The following is an 18,544-nucleotide window of genomic DNA, read 5'->3' on the forward strand; positions in this document are numbered from 1 at the left end:
GTGTGTGTGAGCCTGTGAGTGTGAGACACAGAGAGGCGGCCGAGATGAGAGTGTGAAGCAGTGAGAGGGAAAACCTTGAAAGAACACCAAAGGCGATCGGAAAGGGGGGAGGAGGACGGCGAACACAGCAAAAAGGCAGAGCAGAGTAGCAGAAAGTGGAGAGGAGAGGGCAGGGAGATAAAGAGTAATGTGAATGGGCTGTCTTTGATAGTCCTGGCGCCAAAGTCAAGAGATGCAATGACTAGATGACCAGCCACTGCACACAGCATCCTGTCCTGGAGCCTTGACAGGAGGGGACAAGAAAAATCCACACACACTCAAAGGCAAAACACACTCTTCAGCCAGTCCCACATCCACTGGATCATGTCATCTACTGGGTCAGCCAACCACAACAAGCGTCTGGCATGTAAGTAACCAACAGTGGAACAGAAATGCAGCTGAAGAGAAAGTGGTACTGAGCAGACTTGCAGTGCAATATATTATAACTTTATGTCCTCCTCTGCATTGTTGTCGTAATTTAACACTCTATGTGCTTGTTTTTCATTCTGAGCATGCATTTACTACTGTGCCATTCATTTCCACAGTGTAGTCTCTCAGGATATTTTTGCCGGGCCAGGGAAAGTTTTATTGTGCAGAGGGTATTAATTCACTACTACTGGCTCAGCTCTGCGTGAATCACGACTCATCTGTCAGAGCCTCACAACAAAACAGTTAACTCCTTCATGAGAGGTGGTTAATTCTGCATTCGTTTGCTCTTTAGATAACTGATCCAAATTAGCTGTGCTTTATGCTGTTATACAGCTTGTACAGGAGATACTGCATACCTGTTACATAATTTTCTCTGAGCTACAGAATTGAAAACCTTGCCCCAAGGATCAATTAATGTATTACTTGCTAAAAACACTAAACTACACATGTTCATTTAATCCTTTTACTTCTTGGTCCAGCTTTGAACTAATCCTCATTAACAGCTACTGCAAAAATCTACTTGTCCTAAGTAATAACAGCAGCCGCAGGCCATTTCTTTTTAACTAAGTTAGCCTGACAGCCTTGATGGTGGTGCAATACTGTTGATACAGATGAGACTTAATCACGCTGAAGGGATAACAACTACTTCTTAGTGTCTGACTAAGCTAAAGGAAGAAGGTCTTTATATAGAACCTGCAAAGACATGCTAACTGCTACCTGCTTGCCAGAGGCGCACTGTCTTGCTCCCTAATTGAACAAATTACCTCACATGAGCTGCTTTTTGTGTTTAAGCGCTAGGAGAATAATCTGCTTTTTTCCTATACTACTTGATGCTTGAAAGAATGTCTTTCTGTGACTGCCTATGAGAGTTAATGTGCGCAGACTAGAGGAAAAGCACTACGTATGAGCTCTGTGGAGACTACTGAAAGCCCTGTTTTCATTGACTTAAACGGGGAGCAGTGGGCATGGCTGGAGGTCATCATCTCTGCATTTAGCCTTGAGTGAAGTGCTCTAATGGCTTTGGGAATGGGAATGGGAACGGCCTGGGAATACACTATCTGATCAGACACTCACAAAGCGGGTGGTCAGACAAGGTTCAAGATATAATCACGGCATTGGGAGCAAAGGAACCTGAAGATGAGAGTGCAGTAATTAAACAGACGTAGACTTGAAAATGATGTGGGGTATTTTTCCTTCTCTGGGCCTCAGGTAGAGCATCCTGCAGTATGACGTAGTATGACGAAGATGATGATGGGATACTGGTATCATAACAGACCGGTCTGGATTTACTTTCTACTGCATGGCTGTATGTGCGTGTGTGGGTGGGTGGGTGGAGAGGGGAGTGGGAAGCATGGCGGGGGAGGTTGCTGTCGTTGAGCAGTGATCTCACTCATACATGATTTATGCTTGATGGACTGCTGTGGCTACGAGGCTAGCAGAGGAGAGCGATTGGCTCGGTAAATAATAGCAGCAATACCTAAAAATGATGTGGCTGTATACTGCTGAGAGCTGGGCGACACCATCATCTGCCTCCACGGGGAATTAGGAGCTGCAGGAGAAGAGGGGTGGAGCTTGAGATGGATGGGCTGTCAAATGTGACCGGCCATGCAGTGCAACTGCCTTTCCAGTCCCCTCACACACAAACACCCAGTTTCTGTGTTCTCTGGAAACAGAGAGACGATCATGGGATTCCTTTTTCCGCTTGCCACAAGGGGATTGAATGCTCCACCATGTGACTCTTTGGTTCAATAGGAACATTTGTTCCCTTCTTTCAGTGCAGTTCCCAGGACTCTTGATGTATGACTGCACCATAAAAATGACATGGAGCAGTTAATGACGCACACGTATTCGGAGTTGACTGTGTCCATCGCGGGAAAGGTGCTGATAAGGTCGCCAGGAAGAAGATGACAGAGAGAACAACTGCACATTGCATGCTGGGGCAAAATAAAAGAAAGAGTGATGTGTCATATTTGAAGGGGAATATAAAGACCAGCAGTGTGGATTATCAAGGCAGAGCAGTGGAAGCGTCTAAAGGATCAGACTCTGCAAGAATAATCAGAAGGATGAAAAAAAAAATCATGTGCTTCAGCTCAACTGTCACCTCTGGCCCTGGACCACGCACCTCCACCCCTCTCCAAAACACACACACACACACACACACACACACACACACACACACACACACACACACACACACACACACACACACACACCACTTCTACATCTTGTGTTAGTTTCCTTAACACAAAGAAGTAATGAAAATGTCTGGAGGGAGAGGATCAGGGCGGCTGAGAAAATGTAGACTACATAGAGGATAAAGAAACAAGAAAAAAATGAAAGGTTTTCTTGAAATGAAATGATTCCGATTCAGTGTGTGTGTGTGTGTTTGGCTTGACACACAACAAATGCACAAAAAATGCATGGTGTCGCTGCACCCTTGTATTTGTCGGTATGAGGCTTAGCTGAGGCAAGCAGACCCAGTAAAGCCCTTTGCCTCAAATCACTGACACTACAGTTACTTTACACCAGGAATAAAGCACAGCAGGCTCAGGTTGCATAACACCACATTCTCCTTTCTTTGACAAACTTCTTTCTTTCTTTCTCTCCTCCTTCCTTCCTTTCCCAGAAACTCAGCCAACACATCCTACATGCATGTAAACACAACCAAGGCAGCATGCCTTCACGCAGTAAGCTGCATAGTCATGCACTACTATGCAGTAGAAGTCCAGTGTTGTAGGGTGTGCAAATGAAGGCTTGTACCAGTATTATGTAACAGTAAGCCCTAGGTAATTATGGTTCAGTGTGGGCTGAGAAGGAGCCGGGATTTCTGGGTAGGGGGCATGGGTCCTGTCACAGATCACAAGTGTTATGGAATTTCAAAGGGCAGCTGTAAAGATTAACTCAGTCAGAGGTTAACAGCAATTATTTTTATGTCTCAGGTCACACTGAAGTCCTCTCTTATGTTTTTTTAAATTGTGGCATGAGCTGAACAAAAGCACAGGAACCTCCTTGGTGAAAGAGCTATAGAGTTCAAAATTAACTGTGTTACACTGATTCTCAAAAATTAGCACGTCAAAATGGGCCTCTCCTCGTCTATTAGCAAATGAGCCTGTATTTACAAATTCTTCCCAACTTTGTCACTCATATTAACAAAATTAACCACTTGATACGTCAACATAATAGACTGCGGTTTCTATTGGCCAAATTCACACATAAATTTGAACAGCTATGACCTGCAGGTCTTCCAGAGCTGCAAATCACACTGAAACAGAAAATACATCCTTGAATTCATCAATCGACTGTAGCAAACGGGAGACAGAGTGAATGTTCTCAGAGGTTGATGCTGAGGTTACTGCACCACGAGCGTGGGACGCCATGGTAAATCAGAATTTGGGAAGGAGGTGCAGGTTCAGTGCAGAAGCCCTCAGTCCTCAGACTACATTTTCAAAAGCTTCGTCTTTAAAAGGAGTAGTGAACTGAGGCTCAATTCCTGGATGCTGTTATGCAGGGGTAATGGTAACAACACTGCTACTGCGTCCCAGAGTAATCATCAGCACAATGAGTCTGAGATGTATGACACTGCCAGAATCACTTTTGGCACACTGCAGTCATACTGAATTATTAATTCTGGCTTTCTTTTCAAATAATACTGTTTTTAATGTCCATCAGTGGCTGTAACAAAGCCACGATGCGTTCCAGTGCAGTGTCAGCAGTCACGGAGATACAGTACATCTGGTTATTCAGTGTGGAACCAGCAGATTTGAAGAATGGTACTTCTCCTCCTGTCTGCTCTCCTTTCCTTCTTCCCTTTCCTCTGCTGTTTTTTAATGTCTTTTTCCTCTTCTATAGGCTTCTGGTGCAGCATCCATTCAAAACATGCTGGTCCGGAATGGGCCGACTTCTTGGTCTCCTTAGCTTAGCTGATGCCTCCTAAGTATAACCAGAGCTGTTGAGAGAGAGAGAGGATTAACCCTAACCCTCTCTCAATACGGCTCTGGGTATAATGAAGTTCAGGGCTGCAGCAAATTATTAGTTTTTCTTGCTTAAATCTAATGGTTCTTTTTAAGTAAGTCGATTAATCTAATGAATAATGTATCGCTGGTAAAGATTCTTATTCAAGTGATATAGCATGATATATATATCATAAACTTGCATCATTAATATTCAAATATTTTATTCAATCATCTGATCATCATCAAGTTTCTAAATTGTCACTGCTTTGTTATGATATCAACAATGATAACAGACCCTATTTGTCAGATGCCTGATCGCAAAAATACTGGCCCTCAAACTCAAAGGGACTCCAGTGACACTTCGACTGATTTAATCACTGTGCATCATACCAAGCTTTTTCCTGAACTGGACAATCAGTATTTTAATTTAAATACTTGACTAAACACTTAAAACGCTTATGACATTGATTTATTTCCTCACCGCAGTAATATGCAGTTAAGACAATCACTGGTAAATGAATTTTTGCGTCAGTGTGAGGATAATTACTGAAACTATGTATTGTTAATAAAAGGCTTTTTCTCCCACATATAAGGTCGATAAAGTAAACAGAAAATATTAAATGGCATAATAACAACATCAGATGACGCACTGTGTTATGTTAGGTTACCATAACAACAGCGTTGCAGAAATTACTTATGACATGGGGGCGATGAAGAAACATTTAGAAAATCTGAGTCTTTTGGCTTTGGAGACAGTGATATATTGAAGGTGGGCCTTCTTCTGGGTGGTTAAAATGCATTTTGCTGCTGCCCCCACAGCAGTACATTTGTTGCTTAGCTTTCTGCACTTCTGCTGCTTCTCCAAACTGGGGGTGTGCCATCCGCCATCTAGCCTACTATTCGCTTACTTCTCCTGCTGTCGTCTCTCGTCTCTTCTCTCTCCTGTGTGTGTGCATGTCACTCACTGCCTCAAATGCACAGATTTGATTGGCTGAGTAGCATCATTGAGAACTCGACAGTCTGCAGAGCCCTGAAGCCCCGCCCCCGCTGTTGCACAGAGTATTATTCGCTTATTTACTTTAAGTTAATTAATACTGAATGTGTATTGTGTCACATTCAACACTGCACATCCTTGAGACCCCACCCGCAAAGTGTGAAGTAGATCTGATGAATTGTTCTTGTGTTATGCAAAGGAGATATAGACAGACAGAAACCTTCTTCATTTACAGTTAGATGTTTCATAAGATCCCAAGGCCAACACTTCCCTAAGAAAGCAACAGTCAGCCATCACAGCTGTTCTCTGTTCCTTGACCCACCTACAGTAAATCCGTTCCATGTGACCTGTATTTCGTAGCCTAGATAAGAGTAAAGCACCAGCCTAAATCGAATGAGGTGCCTCACTTAACACCAGAACCGTTTCATCAGACCCCGATCCTTGCACAAACTTGTCTTGAACGTCAGTGTCACACGTTCGCTGTTACTCATTATGCTCATTTTCTCAAGAGCCGTATCTCATGAGTGTGTTGTTCTTTTGGACTGTCTCTGTGAGACCTTGCCTTACGTGTACGAGTCAGGGGCAAGCAACACTGGATTCGAGATTGAAAGTGGAAAAAATATCAGCCGCATAAGGATCGTTGGTGGTTAATAACCCCTGTCAAAAGCAAGGGATTCCCCTGTGAAGGATGTCAACACCATCTGGGCCTCAAACAGAGCATGGTAGTAATGTAGCTTTAGCCAATTTGCATGGAGACCTCCTACACATCTTCCACAGCAGGGTGGAAGAAAACTCAGAGGTTATCTGGATGAGTCAGTCCTTTACATACATGTTTTTCTCCCACGTAGAGGCAGACAGATGGAGACATGCAGCCGAGCCTGTGCGTGGGTTGGGCATGTTGACTGGCTCTCTCAACTTAAGCAGTCAGAGAGAGAGACCCCCACAAGGCCAGCAGGCAAAGCTGAAGTTTACGTAAGCTGTGTAGTCTCATCATCATCAGAAGCCTTGTCATTGCTGTTACAGCCTATAGTAAGTGGCTTATTTGTCTCAAGCTTCTCACTGCTGCCTCGTGATGACTTGTGAATAATCACTGACGCTGGCAGGTGGCAATGAGGTGGCAGGGGGGTTTTTGGCAGGTTGGCATGTTGAGGGCATAAAGAGTATGTCCTTCAAAGATGTCATACCTTGGCATGCGACGCCATGAAAGAAAATGGCTTTACTCAGTCATGCTGTTCTTTTTGGCGTGTGCTGTCTTGCTGGACTGATCCAGCTGGGGGGGCAGTTGAGTAGGGTGTCACATCAATGCTGATTAATTGATTAATTGTTTGGTCTACAGACCAAAGAGCCCAGCATGACATCATCAAATGTCTTGTTTGTTCGACCAGCAGCTAAAAAACCTGAACCTGACCTGAACTATCAAGTTTTGCTCCAGTTTTGCTTGAAAAATTACTTGAGATAAATCGATGAGCAAAATAGTTGTTGATTGATTTTCTGACCATCAGCTAATCAATTAATTGACTTAGTGGTGCAGCTCTAAATCACATTAAAGCAATTTTCACCAAATTGTGAGTTATTTATCATATTTTATTGTTATTTCATTATTCATCATAATAAGAGCAAGTATAAATGAACTACAGCTTTAGAAAATATTTTTGACCTTAGCTGGTGGTTTTTAAATATTACACACAGAAGCTTAATCGGTATATAGCTCTGGGTTTAGTTATTTGATGCCCTAAATGCCAGCAATAAGATAAACACCTCGGCATGCTCCCCCGTATTAAGTTCCTCTAGTTAGATTATTTACATTAATGTCTAAGGTTAACAACACTGTAAGCTTTACACATGTGACGGCATTTCCTTGCCAACTGTTGAAATATCAGATTGTGAACCAGGGTGCTTTCCTGCCTCCTCAGACAGCTTGAATGGCAGAATAAACTGCTGCCGTTAGTGCCTGATAGTTGACACACACACCCTCCAGAGCTGCAAAGCAGTGACTGACAGACCGACTGGCTGTGTCTCTAGAGAAGCTGGGTGACACAGATGTGTTTGTTTTCAAACAACAGAAAAGTAGCACTCAAAAGGTCCGTAATTGAAGTGAAGTGAATATTGTTACTATGCATGCTGGATCCATCTGTTGGCATCATGTAAACATGTTAGACATGGAAGCATCCTGCAATCACTGGATGACTGAAAATGAGCATAAACTAAATAGCATGCAGATACACGAGCACAGAAAAAGCACGGACGCAAAAGCACAAACGCATACAGTTTATGTGAACATGCAGACGCACAAACATTAAAACACCGGTGACATGAGTCAAAGTGTCAGCTCATGGAGCCCAGTGGGCGAAGGCACAATGTGTGCTGAGGAGGATGAAGCATGGTTACACAACCACAGCTGGTCAGCCTGGCAGAGGTCAATGCTGGAGCTAGACCTAAGGACAGATGCTCTCTTGTTATTCAAAACATGCCTGTATTGTCATGCAGTGAAACAGAAAATTAGCCCAGTAAAGTCACAGGATTTGCAAGGTTTGCAGTGGCTGACTGGTCCTCTTCTGGACCGCTTGTTTGCATACATACAGTATGAGTCTGCAAAAACCAGGACAGGAGTAACTGCATCTTAAAGATGGTACTTGAGCAAGGGCCACGTTGACACATGCTGACCAGAAATATTAAATACCAAAAAGTGTGAAAGCCAATCAAAAGACATACATGCAATTGCCATGCACAGATGTTTGCATAAGGGTCCAACTACTAATAAATGCTTGAGTTTTGGGCAGCCACAAATTATGACTTCAAAAAATAGCTACCACACATATTCAAGCAAATATTTGGTTAATCACATAGCTAATGTGATGCCATTAGTACAAATCCTCATTTGCTGTCAAGCTGATTTTGAAGCTGCATGTGTGTCTGATCATGACCACTAGGGATCAGACTAATATCATGAGAATGTTTTCTTCATCTTAAGGAAGTCAAAGGAAGGGCTGACAGAAAAGAAACAAAACAAGAAGGGCAAAGAAAACAAGATATATTCAGATGAATAGACTGTATATGACAGCAGGCATGCAAGTACAAGTTATTGATTGAAGTCAGTTTTAATGCCACATTGGTTGGTATTTACTCCATCCACTTTATCATGAAAACAGGGCTGCTAGTTTTTGTTTTTGTTCATTTGACATCAACTTATCGAACACTGACAACTTCTCACCAGTGAAAAATGTTCAGCTGACTGTTTTTTAGGTGTCACCCATTCTGCCGGCACTTCTGATGTGTCAGTGTTTGGATGCTTGACAACCGCAAAGTTAAAACCTCAAACTAATTATAGGAGTTGACGGGACTTCTTCTGCATGCCATAAATTCTAAGAACATTGGCATCCAGAGAGTGCACTGACTTATAGTTTAGAAAGCAAACCTGTTGCCAACTTCAAGAACAGTTTTATCCATTTGGTTTCTGTAGGACTTTGCCAAGCGTAACCAGACCATAACCACAAAACAACCATCTTTATGAATCTTTAAAAGACACTTTTTTTACTGCATTGTATGCCCTTATTGATAGTAGACAGTAGAGAGATGAGAGGAAGGGAGGGGAGAAAGCGATGGGGAAGGACATGCAACAAAGAGCTCTGGCCAGATGTAAACTAAGAAATATGCAGTTCATGGTCGATGCCTTAATCCCTAGCCCACCAGGGGGCACGATTTTTTTTTAAACCAAGAGTAATACTTGACAATAAAGTGACAGTTCCTAATTTTATGGCAGAATGAGACAGAGCAGTCTTAATCTATTTGAGATAATAAAAGAAAACTCTTTTTAACTGGAAAAAGTCACATATATTTGCTTATATTTTTTCCCAAGAAATACTGAATTTTAGAACACAATACTGCATTAAAAGACAGTTGAAGTGGATGTTTTTGTGTGTGTGTGTGTGTGTTGTTTTGGTGGTCAGCGGACACAGAAAACTCTCAGAAGGCGCGGGACAATGATTCTGGCCAGCACCTGAAGCTGAAGGAGAGACAGCGCTTTTTTGAGGAGGTCTACCAGCATGATGTGGATAACTACCTGCCCTCTGCTCACCTGCAGATCGACTGCAGGAAACGTGAGTGACTGTTATTCTTACGTGTCATTCTGTCCTGGTGGCAAATACTTCGTATTTTTGTAGAAGATGCATTCCCCAGTGTTGCTCCTTCTGGGGTTTTGTTTTCCCTAATAGAGGGATTAAGGATAGAAGGAGTTGAATGCTGTACAGACCGTAAAGAGGCAAATTTCTCATTCGTGACACCGGGCTGTATAAATAAAACTTGATTTGACTTGACTTGACAGGTGGGTGTGAAATGTTTTGAAAGTTATTTGCTGATGGGAAACTCTTTTTGCTTTGCTCACTAGAAGAACAGCAGAAGACTGAGCAAACTATTTGCAGGTTTAAAAGCCCGTTTTAACTTTACTTTAATTGGCACTAATTATTAACAGAATTTGACATTTTCAAAACAGGTCAAAATGACTCAATGACAGCGTTGTCATCATAAGCCACTTTCATACTGAGTGGGGTTGGGCGATTTTTTATAAATGGCGCTGTGATCTTAGTTCTTTTAGTCGAACAAATAAGCAAAAACTCACAACATGACAAGGAAAAACTATTCTTACAACTATTTTCATTATTAAACAGAAAAATCCAACAACAAAGTTTCTGTCTTTCACCACACAAAGGCTACCTTAAATGCCTCATTAACTCATTGTAAAATACCCAATTTACACTAGACAGAAACAAAATAAAAGTCACCAAAACCGTGTTGGTTTGTCTTCCCACTGTTCCAACAATCACCAAGTCTTGTTTGGTAAAAAAAAAACCTCAATTCAATCAGTTAGATGTGAAAATATTGCACTCAAAGACAGTTTTCCCCCAGTGCTTCTGGGTAAGATCACTGAACGAGAGTCAGTCATGGAGCAGCGCCTTGTTCTTTTGGAGGCAGATCATTAGCTAAATGAAATACCAGAAATCTGGCCTATTTGTTGGTCCAATCACTCAGCACTTGTCTGCACATCGTAAACCAAAGTACTGTAAATGGTAATAGTGTCAAGATTAAAATAATATGTACTGCTTTTGATATAAACAGTGTATATTCATGGTACACTACATATGCTGTTGTGCCTGTATATGCAGCCCCTATGGGAAGTATCTCCTCTATGGAAGTGAACGTGGACGTGCTAGAGCAGATGGACCTGATGGACATCTCTGACCAGGAGGCCCTTGACGTCTTCCTCAACTCAGGATCAGGAGCGGATGAGGGAGCGCTGGCATCTCCACTACCAGGTGCACCGACTTCGAGATTTATGACGAATATTCCGTGCAAAGACTTTATCTTTTTTCAGTATTATTCAGTATTGAGTACTTGAATTAAACCTCTTTTCTCTGTCACTGGGGCACAAGATTGCACTGTATTGTACCAGCATGTAGGATTAATATGGGATTCTAAGTACAGAGGTAGAACTAACTTTCTTCATTCAGATAAAAAGGCACTGCTGTCATACAAGCTTTGTATGATACCTGAAAACCAGTGAGACTAAGAATTCCTGAATATATAAACAGTTCCTTTGAATTCTACTTTACTCGAACCATCTCACGGAAACAAAAAAGATGTAATGTAATCTAGGTTTCGGATCTGGTTCCACCATGAATCGGGGGAGCCACTGCCACCACCAGCACTTGGTGTTGGGAAGTTTTCCCACAGGTTGGGAAATTATTTAGTGGTTTATCAAAACCAATTATGCAGAGATTAATCTCCACCCATATCAGTTTTTTTTTTACAAGTCAAACACTGAACAATGCAGGTGAACCCTGCGGAAATAACTACCACTGACAGAGCGGGTAGAGACATGTTCTAACAACTTCTGCCTACAGAGGCGGAGGACGAGGAAGAAGAAGAGGAGGATGAAGATGCCGAGGTGATCTACAGGGAGCGGGCACCTTTGAAACGGCAAAATGAAGTTCACCGCGGCTCAAAGGCCCGCATGTCCTCTACATCCTCTGGTTCCAGTGATACCAGTGGGGGCGGAGACGACACACCGGTGATCCAGTCGGACGACGAGGAAGTCCACGCCGACACTCTGCTGCTGACCTCTGTTCCCCATGCCAGAGATGAAGAAACAGAGGAGGAAGAGGAGGAGGAAAGATGCCTTGCAACTAAAGCTTCATAAAGACTGAATTTTACTCTCTGTAGAGATACACAAAGAGGATAAAACGAGTTTGAGAGCTCTCTCTCTCTCTGTCTCTCTACATTTGCTTTCCATTTTTCGGGGAGAAAACCCTAGCATGGTTGACCTGGCTGTGATTTGCTGTGTCGTTTTCCTGAGTACACTGGAATTTTCTTTTCAATTACAAATCTTTTTCCCAGTAACTGTTAAATAGTCCATTTAATTGTTGGTTTAAACTTTTGGCAATGGTGAAATGTCCAAGATTCCTGGCATGCATACAGTATGCAAATAACTCCAGTCATCCCAGGACCATGCACTAACTTGTTGTGGCTGAGATGAAACGACTGTCAGTTCAACTTTTGTTCCTCTTACTGCCAGAGGGGAAACCTCTCTCATGTCCATTTCGTGACTCGAACGCACAGGTGCCAAACAGCCATGTGAAACAGGAAGGCTGCAAGGCATCATTGCTTTACACACTTCCCCCAAATAAAAGAACAGAAACAGAGAAAAGTCCTAAACAGAGAGCAAATGCAGACAAAGACAAAGAGGGGAAATCCAAAGCTCATCTATATCGATACAACCTGGACAGGTCACCAGTCAATCACAGGACTGACAGACAATTGGTCACGCTCACATTTAACCTACAGGCAACTCAGAGTTGCCAATTACCCTAACTCGCATGTCTTTGGACATGAAGCCAAAGTACCAACAGAAAACCCACGCAAGGTATGGCAAGACATGGCAAGACATGGCAAGACATGGCAGCTGCCATTCTCTGGAATCACGGTTTCTGTCTTTCATACAGCAGTTTGTTTTTCTTGTTATCATCACTTGCAATCATAAGTCAGTAATGAGTGAATGCAGCAGCGAGACATATCTCCGTTATCTCTCTATCTCCATCAAGCTGACTCAGCTTGATGCTCAACTTAGTGGCTCCATTTACATCTCCCCCACTCCCCTCTCTCTCCGTCACTCTCTGAACACAACAATACAAATCCATCTTCCCAACACCTGCTCAATACAGCATAGAGACAGCGATCATCCATGATTTATGGCTGCTCCACAACAATGATTGCTGGTACACGATGCTAGACACCTGGAAAAATACAGTGCACATGCATGACAGCTGTAATTTTCTCACCATTAGGAATCACTCATTGTAAAACTGAGCCAAACTCTCACTGGTCTCTCTCTCTCTCTCTCTGTGAGGTTGGCAATAGAATGAGAAATAATTTGACAGTGTTTCCCATTTGCTGAGCAAGAATTTTGCACAAAAGGACCCTTATATGGGGTCAAGGTCCCAAATCCTTAATTATGACTCCTATAATAGTAAGCGATTATCCACCCTACTCTGCCACTGACTGGCTTGTAGTTGCCTTCATTGGTTAGGTTAAGACATGAGGAGTGATGACTGGTTAGGGTTATGGTAAGACTATCAGGGTAAGCCAATCAGAGGCAGAGTAGGGCAGGTCATCCCTTTGCCATGGTAGAATTTGCAAATTTGCGTCCCAAAAAGGCTGGTTGTATTCAGCAATTGAAGCAAATAAAAATCCTGTACCGGTAATTGAAGTTTTACAGTATTCAGTGCATGATTCAATGTATGACCAGCAAGAAGGACCTACTTTACTCCTCAAAGCTCCACAAGGCCTAATGTTTGCATGTAATGCATGAGTTACAGAGAGATCAAAATGCCTTTCATCGCATCAATTTTTGCACACCATGGACAGAGTGGAGGTGTAATTATCACTAGACATTTGTCTATACCTCAGAGAGAGTAAATGCATTGAATTGCATGCTAGGGAACCAAGGGGGTTCAGAACACAGCAAAACAAAAGGCACATTTGGAACAAAAATAGGCAGATGTATTGTAGTGTGAAAGTACTAAGGCCGGATCACACAGGCTGATTGTATGAATTTATTCAATTACAGCTACAACTACAGACGTCTATCTAAGACAGCTGGGCAAACCTAAATTAAAAGTTTTAATTCTTCTGACAACATTATCATGAATCTTTTGTCGTGAGCATGTGCAAACAGTATCATGAATGGAACTGTGTTTGTAAATGCATGCCGTTTTGTTCTTGTCGCTGACTGTTTTATATGGTTTTACTTGTGTAACTATAAAGTGACGCATCGCTGAACTATGCAGGTGACACCTGTATTCAATGCCAAGTCACTCCTCTCCTCCATGTGAGATGTAATTTGAGAGTTGGATATTTATGAACATGTGGAGAGTGAGTGATTCAGCTTACAAAGATTTGTCTGTATATGTACTCACTGTAATGTGTCTGTTTGTGTGGGTGTGTGGCTATACGGGTGTGTCTGTGAGGGTGTGGATGGTAAACAATTCAATAGAACAGATGTACCCCTGCTACTTTGAAAACAACCTTTTTACAGTGTTAACCATGATGTGTGTCTCTTCTCCATTGGAACATCTTGCTATGGACTAAATAAAAATGATACAGGTTAAAACCGTTGAATTTACTGTGTATTTTCCTCTGTTGTCTTTTCCTCTGTTGTCTTTTTGTCTGTTGGCTTTTGGTTTCTCTTTCATCTTTTCTCGTGCTGCCACATTCTGCAGCTGTCTCCCCCACCACCTTCTAAACCTCTTTCCAACTAAGGCCCCGTTTACACCTGGCACTGACATGCATCTTGGGCAATCCGATCACAAGCGGCCAGCTATGAGTATGTCAGTTCACAGCTGGCATCACAATGTGCCTCCACGTACATGTTGAATGGCCGCCTGTGATCAGATGTTACTTCCCCGCTCTATATGCAAATAAACACATACATCCCATTTGCAAAAACGAAATGTGCTGCTTTTAACCGCGGCAAAACAGCAGCAGCCAACACAGTGGGACAAACGGACACAACGTTTCAAACGCAAAGAAAGATTAGCTTCATGGACAACATTTGCCAAGTTTACAGGAAGGTGGTAAGTGATTTTTTTAAAGGGCGCCTGGGGATATTACTGGTACGAGTTCAGTGGTGAAATCAGCTGAAACGGCGTGTTCACAAACAACTGACGCTTATCTTGGCAGATAAGAGAGCCCAAACAAGTAACTTACATCACAGTGAAGCAAATGGAAATCAGACAGTGTGTCTTGTGTGCGCTTTCACAGAGGATGTTAGTTGAGTAGGCGGTCTTTCAGCATGGCCCAGGACACAGTCCCGCACACACTGCCGAAAGAATCTGGCCGTACGCAGCCCAGACCTCCTCCGAATGTGGTCTGAGGGATCAGATCTCAATATGCCTTGGGTGCATTCACAACGGTAGTGAGAGCTGTGTGAACAGGGCCTAAGTAGTCAATAATAAAATGCAACACAAGGCCAAACATGTTGCCAACATTTTTACATTTTTTTCAAGTCACTCCTAAAACCATACTCACACATTCATGTGCATTTTTATTTGCTGTTATCATTGTTTCTGTTTATACGTTCATAGAATGACTTTTAGAGATACACAGGACGAGAACCACATGTTTGAAAAGAACAAGATCACTTTATCTCAAAAATCTTCCGGGCCAGTACGAACAAGAGAAATTATTACAGCAAGCAAAACCTGTTCCAATGTTCATATGAGAACCTGAATTAGGACGGAGTCGAAAAAACTGCGAACATATCCTTTAAAGCTGACATATAATAAGCTCACTCTGTAGCTCACATATCCAGTGTTGTGCAAGTTCGCACTTCACAAGAGCTAGCACAAGAGTTCACGTTCATTTCTCCATTTTTATCTTTTTTAACGAGCGAGAACACTGCAGATCTCTTACAATGTACTCTAGTTTAAGTCTGTCAACTTGTTGCTGGGAAATGAAGGTAACCAGTCCGTCACAAAATGCTGTGTTTGATTTGGGTGGAGGTTTGCGAGCTTAGCCTCTGTCAACAATATTTTTGTGATCATCATTCACTCGGATATATCTCCTTAGACTGGTCAGATGCTTCAAACTCGATGCGTCATTTCAAATTTGTTCCCGGTGTGGCTGACTTGTTTTTCCAGACCCGGTGGACGCAATTTGCATAAAAATGTGAGATTTTTTTTTTCGTTGGAAGCTGTGCTGATTTGTTCATAAAGCTCCTTCAAATATTCTAAGCTGCATCTGGATTGCCAGTCGCACTAGCCCTGCTGGGTGCCGTAAAACACAGTGCATCGTTAACTGTCACAGGAGTTAATGACACTCATGTTCACATTCATTAGTTGCAAACGGGTACATTCAGTTCACCAAAAACATCAGCATGTTCAATTAACTCGCTTTTTTAGCGCGATCATGCACAACACTGCGCATATCAAGAGTTGCTTCAAAGCCCAATGGTGAGTTCACTCAAAGAATAGCGTGTACGGGAGAAATAAATTCGCGTACAGGGAAAATTTTCAGTACTGATGCATATTCACAGTTACTCTGAGCTTTCCAGTTCTTCTAGTTTTACAAGTTCGCCCACAGACTGAATAAACTAAGCTTCAATCAGGAAGACTATCTTAATGCTACTCATTTATTTCTTTTCTCTGTTTCTCTTTCACACATTTTATTCAATCTGCTGACAGGGAGCGTTTCAGATAAAACAGTCAGATTTTGCTGTTGCCACTGTGAGCTAATGATCTCACTGCGGTCAAACTTTACAACTGTACCTTTCTCTGCTGTTGTCAGCTATCATGTATGTGTTAGACAGATGCAAACCCCCCTCCACCTCATTCACCTCCGGCTGAGCCCATCAGAAGTCCAGCTCCACATCACGTCCATCCAGACCTTCAGCTATTGCTCTTCACTCCTTCACCACCACCATCACTATCCAGAGTCTAGCGAGGGTCGACTCATGGCATTATTACCCCCTTAAAATAATGACGGCACGATGTGGCCTAATCTAATCATAAAATTCACTCATATCTCTTCAACTTCCTCAACTTGCACTTCCATGTCAAATACATTCATTTAATCAACCCTCTCCTGACTAAACCCTCTCCTGACTAAACACTCAGATTTCTCTGATTGGATCTTCTTAGACACCATCGCGGCCCGTTTATCTGCACTCAACTGCTGACAAGCTACAAGACGCTGCACCGTGCCCCACACATGGTTTGATTTGTCATCCAGTCTATGACACGGCATTTCTCTCGATTATTCTCTTGGCAATGAGCTTGCACATAGTCTTTTAATCAGACAGGTGAGTCCAGGCCCACTGCCATGACTGGGATATTCCTCTGCTTTGACTGACAGACACAGACAATCAACTCCAAAACACTGAAGGAAACATACTGAGACCTCTGTACCTCAACTCTACAACCACCTTCACTGACTTCATCCATTCACTTACAACTCTGGAAAGCACTGTTTCACGACTTCCCCCTACTCCAGCAACAATATCCAACAAGACAGGATATTATCATCAATAAATCCTTAGCCCTACTCATCAGGTAAACTGAAAGAACGGGGCCAGCTGTATAAACTTCTCATCAAATTTAGCCCGTCTGTTGCATAAATATAAGGACTGGCTCGATTTGAAGTAGGAAAGTTAACCACCTCTCCCCCTTGCTAAGCCTGAGGAGAGAGCTTTGTTGCTATGGTAATAATCTGTTAGAACCAATGAGAACGGTGTATTCTGCTGCCTACAGCACCACGTCCAAATCCACTTACTTTTCTTTTAGCGTGTTGCCCAGGACAATAAACTGGCGGAATCAGGGACAAACTGAATGTTGACGGACCTCTTTAGTCCCCTTGAAGAGACAACAGTAAAACGACTCCTACCCGCTGCATCACTTCTTTTTGTGCGCCCCAAGTTAACCAAGTTTCATCCATGACTTAAGATCATTCTGGCCCACCTCAACCAATTTCTAGCTTTCAGAGATTTCAGATCCTGTATCCTAAAGCAAACTGAAGCAAAACTTTAAGCAACTGAAGACCAGTGTTAGTGACCCAATGAGTTCCTAAAACCAGAGTCAAACAATAGTTGACTTTCCAGTTCTACCACTACGCTACCTCTCATTTTTCATCCATAAACACAGTCCCTGTAAATCCCTCCCTTCTCCACAGAGTTCATCCTGGGTGAAATTGAAAATCTGCTTGATGAAACTTGCCTCTTATGCCTTGTATCCTAACACAGCAAGTCACCTTAAAACTGAAAAGAGACCTCACAAGCTTCCATAGTACCTGGAAAATGCAATCAGTAGCAAAGAACCAATACATAACTGGTTTCTACAGAAGAAATGGATTGTTTAGTACTGAATTCAAACCAACCAAATATGCCTTCAAACCTCCTCACGGTCCCTTTTGTCAGACAGTGTAAAGTCTGAAGTCACATAATCATCACTGTCAACATAACAATGAACAAACTTGTGCTGTATTGGCAGCAAGATAAGCCTTGTATCCTCAAAAGAAAGCGCAAATTGCAAGAAAGACACGACGTGAGGTCGGTTACTTCTTATCATCACAAATGTCACATACCAGAACTAATGGCTCATACTGAACAAAACAATTACCTTCACAGGTAACCACACTCTGAAAGAGTTCAGTTATTAGTGCGATGGAAATGCGTGACAAAACCAAATGAGTTTATGTGACGTGATGTTTAATTATTAGGGTGGAGCTCCTGTTTTTTCCATTTTTCTGCCAAGACTTTTATATCCATGTTCTCGCTGCAAATGTTGAGCCAATAAGAAACAAAATCTCATCATATTCCCACACTGACATGAGACTGACTAGTAGAGCAGGTTTGATGTCGTCTATAAAAACTACTACATGTGTCCTTCTCCCCTCAGATTTGAGTAGCATACGTTCGGGATTATTCGTTTTCAAGATCATTTAACGAGTTGTTAACATACACGTGCATGTCCTTTATCAATATGAGAAGATGGAATCGGACTGCAATAAAAATATTGTACGTATACTTTCTCTGGATACTATGTTCCTGAAACCCCACCTGTAAAACTGTCAAACATGCCGTAGG

General features: G+C 42.4%; 1 protein-coding gene across 1 annotated transcript; it reads left to right on the forward strand.

Moving 5' to 3' along the window:
• The first annotated feature begins 363 nt into the window (after positions 1-363).
• On the forward strand, positions 364-12,386 carry LOC121613259 (dysbindin-like). The gene is made up of 5 exons (XM_041946586.1): positions 364-406; positions 4,224-4,238; positions 9,372-9,512; positions 10,575-10,724; positions 11,313-12,386. The coding sequence occupies exons 1-5, from the start codon at positions 364-366 to the stop codon at positions 11,606-11,608; spliced, it is 645 nt and encodes a 214-aa protein (XP_041802520.1). The 3' UTR covers positions 11,609-12,386.
• The last annotated feature ends 6,158 nt before the right edge of the window (positions 12,387-18,544 follow it).

Source organism: Chelmon rostratus, chromosome 10 (genome assembly GCF_017976325.1).
Source record: "Chelmon rostratus isolate fCheRos1 chromosome 10, fCheRos1.pri, whole genome shotgun sequence".
NCBI classification, from domain to species: domain Eukaryota; kingdom Metazoa; phylum Chordata; class Actinopteri; order Chaetodontiformes; family Chaetodontidae; genus Chelmon; species Chelmon rostratus.

Bases quoted from the DNA above. Each gene is read 5' to 3' on its own strand.
- LOC121613259 (XM_041946586.1), top strand. From the start codon at position 364: ATGTCATCTACTGGGTCAGCCAACCACAACAAGCGTCTGGCAT. The intron at 9,513-10,574 runs GTGAGTGACTGT...CTGTATATGCAG, and splicing joins GCAGATCGACTGCAGGAAAC to CCCCTATGGGAAGTATCTCC. The intron at 10,725-11,312 runs GTGCACCGACTT...TTCTGCCTACAG, and splicing joins GCTGGCATCTCCACTACCAG to AGGCGGAGGACGAGGAAGAA.